Here is a 6804-nt window from a genome sequence, read left to right on the forward strand (position 1 = left end):
TACTGCGATCTATTTAATTGTGTCCCTAGTGAAACTTTCTCTATAGGTAGGGTTGACTTTGTTGATTCTATTAAAACATATGAGGTTTCTCAAGCAATAAGCAATTTGTCAGCAAATAAGTCTACTGGGATTTCTGTAGAACATCTTAAGTATGCTAGTTTGAGGTTGGCACCTCTTTTAGCTATTTGCTTTACTTCTTTTGTTATGCATGGGTTTATGCCTGACTCTTTAATGTCAATGCTTTTAGTCTCGGTGGTGAAGAATAAAGCAGGAAAGGTGGGCAGCTCAGATAATTATAGACCCATTGCACTTGCTAACATACTTTCTAAAGTTGTTGAAGAAATTCTCTTGAGTAGGTTTCATAATCTTATTGGCTCTACTGATAATCAATTTGGGTTTAAAGCCAATCATGGCACTGATATGTGTATTTTTGCTTTAAAAGAACTAGTCAGTAAATATAAAAGTAAAAATTCGACCATATTTATGTGTTTTTTAAATGCTTCTAAAGCTTTTGATTGTGTGAATCTTAGGAAGCTATTCCAGAAACTGTGTGACACTCAAGTTCCTAAATATATAGTGAGATGCTTGTCATATTGGTATGCCCACCAGACTATGTGTGTCAGATGAGGTAATTGTATATCTGCACCCTTCCAGACCTGTAACGGGGTAAGGCAAGGTAGTCTGTTGTCCCTGATTTTGTTTAATTTTTATATGAATGGTCTCTCTAAGGAGCTAACTTTGTGTAAAACAGGATGTATGGTTGGAGGTACAATAGTGAATCATTTAATGTATAATGATCTGGTAATCTTTAGTCCCAGCTCAGCAGGTCTTCAGCAACTCTTGAATGTATGTTCTCTGTTTGGGGAGCTTTACAATGTCAAGTACAACTCTGCTAAAAGTGTTATTATGATATGCCACACAAAAGAAGACAGGTCCCTTGCATTCCCTTATTTTAAGTTATTTGGTAACATTTTAACTGTGTGTAATGAAGTTAAGTACTTGGGTCATGTTATAAATGATTGCTTGTCTGATGACGGGGATATGTATCGGCAGTGCCGCATGTTGTATGCACAAGCAAATGTGTTGGTTCGGAAATTTGGTTCGTACTTGGATGAAGTAAAATTGACTTTGTTTAGAGCTTATTGTACCTCCCTGTACACTGCTCATCTATGGTCTAATTATAAAAAAGGCAGTCTTAGGAAACTGACAGTGGCCTATAATGACGCCTTGAGGTTAGTATTGAAAAGGCCTAGATGGATGAGTGCCAATGAATTGTTTGTGTCATCTCGCATCAGTACACTATCTGCTGTTTTAAGAAATTTAATGTATAAATTTGTCATTTGAATAGTTCTGGAAACAACATTGTTTTATTGCTGACTAATATTGCATATAGTGACATGCAATGTACTTCAGTACTTTGGAAACACCGGTATACCTACTTTTAAAAGGGTAGTTGTTTATTGGTTGCTCTTGTTGTTTTTTCTTGTTTTTTATTGCTGATTGTTTCATGGTTTTATTATTTTTTTAGCATTTATACATCAGGACCTTGAGTCTGTAATTATGTATCTATTGAAATTCATATGACACATAAACCTCTATTGCCCCTGTTGGACATTTTGTGTGCTTGCTGTCTGAATCTGAATCTGCTGAAGATTCTAAACTTAGATTTTCTTTTGATAGTTTCTATCATCTTTCTCACTGTAGCTAGCCCTATTAATACGTGCTAACCATAGATTATATATATATAAATGGACAACATGTCACCACTTCCTGCTACTGTGCAAAAGTAAAGCCAACAATGTTGCCCATATGGGGACAATCTTACCTTTTTGTAACCATATTCTGTACAGTAGCAACCATTTGTGAAGTTGCAGCATCAGGTTGGCAATCAAAATTGTCAAATTATCTAAACTGATCACTTGTATACAAATAAGCATGTTATTATCTACTATCTATTACCATCTACCTACAGACAAAAACCCATAAATCACCTCTAGGGGGGAAAAAAAATTTGATGTGTAGCCAACTTTTAATTTTCAGTTAAGCTCATGTCCCATCCACTGACATTGAGTGGGTGGGGTTTATGACCTATTTTGCAACCAACCACCAGGGGGCGAGCAACCAGCGGTAGTTTCACTTCAAGAGAACTGCCTTTATAAATAGGCTATGTTGCTAATGTTTTATTCAATAAATTAACATACTTGTGTTATTCATGATGAACTTTTACTTTTTTCTCTGCTAGTATTGGCTGTTTTTTTTTCATGGATCACAAACCATCATTCATACAAAAATTCCTTACCAAATGCAATCATAACATCACCAAGCCACGGTAAGCTAACAGGTAACAAATACCATTATTTGCTTAAGACATATAATGACTGACCAGTGGCATTAGTTGGACACTTGTTGTAGACAGTTTCTCCAGCTGAGGCTCTCTTCCATGACATAGAAAGGAGGTGCTCATCTTTACATATCTCATAAGGAGCTGTAGAAGTAAGTGAGAAAGACATAAAAAAGTGAAGTGAAGCACACTATACCAGGCACACAGAGAAAGGAAAACTACCAATCACACACTCCCACACACACCCGCACGCACAGCCATAGAAAAAATAAGGAGACAGAAAAGTACAAAAAACAAGATTCAAATCAATGTTCTTCTGCAGCAGCTCCCAATCTTATTCCCTTGTACATTGCTCAGTGTTCTCTGTCAGTGTCACTCCCTCAGTACAGTATTTCATTCCCTCTTCATCTTACCCCCTCTCTTTATTCATCTGTTTCCCCCATCTCTCTCTTTCATAAGCCTGATGAAAAAACGGGGGAGAGTGCTCTGAAGATATTCCGAGGGGGCAGAGGAGTACTCGCAGAGGCAAAGCAGAAAGATGAAGAGGGACGGAGAGCAAAGAGAGAAGGAGAGAAAATATGATGTTCCCCTGCAATGCCAACAGACAAGACACTTGTCGTATAAAAGAGGCTTGAAAGCCACTCCAAACAAAGGGGCCAAGGTGGAGGCTACACTCAAAAGTTTATCATTTGCAGCTTGTCAGAGCTCAATGCAAGTACATGTCGCTTGCATAGAAAACAAACTTGCATATTCACATGCACACACAACCTGAGTCAAGAGTCATGCTTATCAAACCATTTGTTGCTGACACTGACAAATGGCACCAAGCGGGCCACTAAACATGTTACCCTCTACCAGGCAGAGAAACAGAAAGAAATAAAGCAAGCAAGAAAAGGTGAGCGAGATTAGTGAGATAAAAATAATGTTAAGGAGGCACGATATAAGGAGAAATGGAACAACTCATAGGTAAACAAAGGATAAAAGGAATTTACCACAAATCAAACATGCAAATTAAATGAAGAGGTAAAGACAGATGGTTATGACAAGTAGGCTGACAAGAGGCTGATACAGATGAGAAGATTACAGTTCTAAAATTGCAGTAGAAGTCTTTGGCTGGGGCTGCAAACCACTGAGACTCTCCGCCATTTTCCCTAACAATTACGGTGCATGTGCAGATTGGGCACACACAGATACAGTATACACTGTATACTGTATCTTTTTCTTTGCCAACTACTGTAGAAGAGGTATGAAGAAAAGTGCAGCCATAGAAAAAAAAAATGAGGAAAAAATTGTTTATATAAACTTTCAAGCATGAATCATATAGACATAGCATATTCTGTAGTTCCCCCTCATTTGCTCAGTGCACACACACGTACACACACTAGAATCACTGACCTGGGCACTTCTTCTCATTACAGGACCGGACCTCCTCTCCGGAGCCATCACAGGGGTAGCCCTGTACACTGGTGCCCTCACATATCCTGAAGCGGCGCTGCCAACCAGAGTCACATGTTTTGCTGCAGAGACTCCAGTGGTTCCAGCTGCCCCAGTTACCTTCACCTAGAACAGCAGCACAGTACGGCCGGTAAAGGTTCAAGGATGGGTAGGAAGTGTAGGGTGGAAGGAAAACAGTATATTAGGTGAAATAAAAAAATAATTGTTGATAAATAGTGAATTTAACTTACAAAGGTGAGACAGCAGCTTCTAAACTTTTTGTAGTTTTATGAGTGGAACTCCAGTTAAATCAATACAACCCTATTCTGGGGCCCAGGCTCATTAAAACACACTACTATTTTTGCCCTCCAGGGCCATGGTCAAAAAGACTCACAAGGCAAATTGCATCCCAACCCACATATTGCCAGTCTGTGAAATGCCAGTCAGAAAAGAGCAGGCAGATGCCTTCAGATAATGCATCTTCCATGTTTGCATAATGATGTTTGAGAGCATCTGAGTGTGAATACTAAATATTAATTTGTATGCCTTACCACTGCATGAAGGGTTGGTGCATTCCTTGGTCTCCTGATGGGGACCCTTACATTCAGCCCAGCCATGTACAGGTGCAATGCAGCGTCTCTGCCTCTGCTGGGTTCCCGTGTTACAAGTAACACTGCATCTCGACCACGGCCCCCACTCCGACCACTGGCCCTCCACTGGACACAGGGAGAGGGATGGAAGTAGATAAAGAGAGACATGGGGCAGATGAAGTTGGAATGAGAAAGATTTTTATCAGAATAAATTGATCCAGATTTTTGAAGGAAAAGAAAGAGGATGGAAAGGAAAACAAAGGTTCAGAGGAACAGAAGAGACAGAGAAAGTGAGTATGCTGCAAGAAAACAGAATACAGAATGAATTATGACAGTGAGCAAATAAAAAAGGGAGGCTATTTGGTTTTAAAAGCACCAACTTTCACCTCTTCACTAATGTTGGCACAAACATAGATAAATACAAATAAAATAATAATTTAGATACAATGCAGAAGAGCCTGTCAGTCAATGTGCGAATACTAAAAAGCTTAAAAACCCCCTCCAGACATTTAACAGCATATAAAACTACTCTGCTGTGAAACATATATAGTCAAACCGAGTTCTTCCACAAAAAAAGTTCAATAAACCTCTGAAAAGGGGCTGAAAACATCTTGGAATTCACAACGAAGGGCAAAAGCACACAGATTTTTGCCCTTCGTTGTGAATTCCAAGATTCATGGATATTCAAATATATGGAAATGAGGTCAGGCATCATGCACTGCCTACCACCACTTCTTCCCCCACATAGACTGGTGAAATCACTGCGTACAATACAATGGCAGGAGGGACTGTTGGAGTTGTACTCTGATCAGGAGTCTTTTGTTCACAGCCGTGTAACATCAGCTGTTTGCTTGTAACAGGTGGCTAACATAGCCATAGTGGTTTTATATGTGCAAATGTATTTACAGTCTTGCTGAGAATTGGATAGAATCTCTTTATTTTCTCAGCTGACCCAAACCACAAACATTTAACAGGGTTAATAGCAGTTGGCTAACCACTAACACTTAGTTACGCTTCTAGTCCCAGGGTGCCAAAACTAATACCCCAGTAATGATACATGTCTCATATCAATGTTAAAAAACACACAAATAAATAGTAGAAATAAGCTACAAGGTTTTGTTCACATCCAAAAACAGTGCACTTCTGCATATTTGCAGTCAACAGATAAAACTTTCACTCCAACTCCTTGTCACTGAGAGTTAGTTTTGGCTGTTCTGAGACCAGAGGTTTCAAGGTTCTTACTGCACCCCTGAAATCTGCAGATATTTACAGTACATGGTGAACCATAATTGGCTTTCACAGTTGTGGAATCACAGATTTTGTTTGTCTGCCCATGTTTGAACCTCAGATCTCAGGGGAGCAAACAAACATGTCCCCATTAGCAAAGGAATATAGAAACAGCCTGTTGGTGATAAACACGCACATACTGTACACCACGCAGTACAGTAGAGGGCACATATTTAGAAGGTATAAAAATAAGAAAAAGCACGTTTTTGAGTGGAGGGGGTTCTTAACATGGACTGGCCACCTGTCCAGGGTGTACCCCGCCTCTCGCCCGCAGCCAGCTGGGATTGGCTCCAGCCCCCCGTGACCCCGTTTAGGACTAAGCGGTATAGAAGATGGATGGATGGGTTCTTAACAAAAGCCTGATGACATAAACCATCATAGTCAAAACCCCCACTGTCCCATTTAATAAGGAAGCATTGCTGGATAAATGAGTTGTCAAATAATTATTATGAATCATTTACAGCTTGAGAAGTCAAAGAGTTTTTGGTAAGTTGTCAATTCCCAAGTTAGCAGAAGTTTAGATAATTCTGAGGATTTTTGTCTATGAAGAAAATAATAATGTTCTAGTGTGTGACTGCAGGTGCAGAACTGTGACATTTTTGTCTTCACTGTCCCTGACGCATATGATTAGAACAAAATCTTGTAACAATTGTAACAAAAACTCGACCAATAAAACATTTACTGCCCTGTGGCATGTTCATTTACAGTCAGGTCCATAAATATTGGGACATCGACACAATTCTAACATTTTTGGCTCTATACACCACCACAATGGATTTGAAATGAAACGAACAAGATGTGCTTTAACTGCAGACTGTCAGCTTTAATTTGAGGGTATTTACATCCAAATCAGGTGAACGGTGTAGGAATTACAACAGTTTGCATATGTGCCTCCCACTTGTTAAGGGACCAAAAGTAATGGGACAATTGGCTTCTCAGCTGTTCCATGGCCAGGTGTGTGTTATTCCCTCATCCCAATTACAATGAGCAGATAAAAGGTCCAGAGTTCATTTCAAGTGTGCTATTTGCATTTGGAATCTGTTGCTGTCAACTCTCAAGATGAGATCCAAAGAGCTGTCACCATAAGTGAAGCAAGCCATCATTCGGCTGATAAAACAAAACAAACCCATCTGAGAGATAGCAAAAACATTA

The 6804-nt window shown here is 39.5% G+C and overlaps 1 protein-coding gene across 1 annotated transcript in view; it reads right to left on the bottom strand.

The window, feature by feature from the left end:
• Positions 1–6804, bottom strand: part of adgrb2 (adhesion G protein-coupled receptor B2) — a 230056-nt gene that overhangs the window by 116562 nt on the left and 106690 nt on the right. The window contains exons 6-8 of the mRNA XM_020586396.1: positions 4327–4491; positions 3737–3901; positions 2384–2485 (exon numbers count right to left, since the gene is read on the bottom strand). Coding sequence (XP_020442052.1) covers positions 2384–2485; positions 3737–3901; positions 4327–4491 — 432 coding nt within the window. The remainder of the gene's footprint in view (positions 1–2383; positions 2486–3736; positions 3902–4326; positions 4492–6804) is intronic.

The sequence above is a fragment of the Monopterus albus genome, unplaced genomic scaffold, assembly GCF_001952655.1.
Source record: "Monopterus albus unplaced genomic scaffold, M_albus_1.0 scaffold404.1, whole genome shotgun sequence".
In the NCBI taxonomy this organism is placed as follows: Eukaryota; Metazoa; Chordata; class Actinopteri; order Synbranchiformes; family Synbranchidae; genus Monopterus; species Monopterus albus.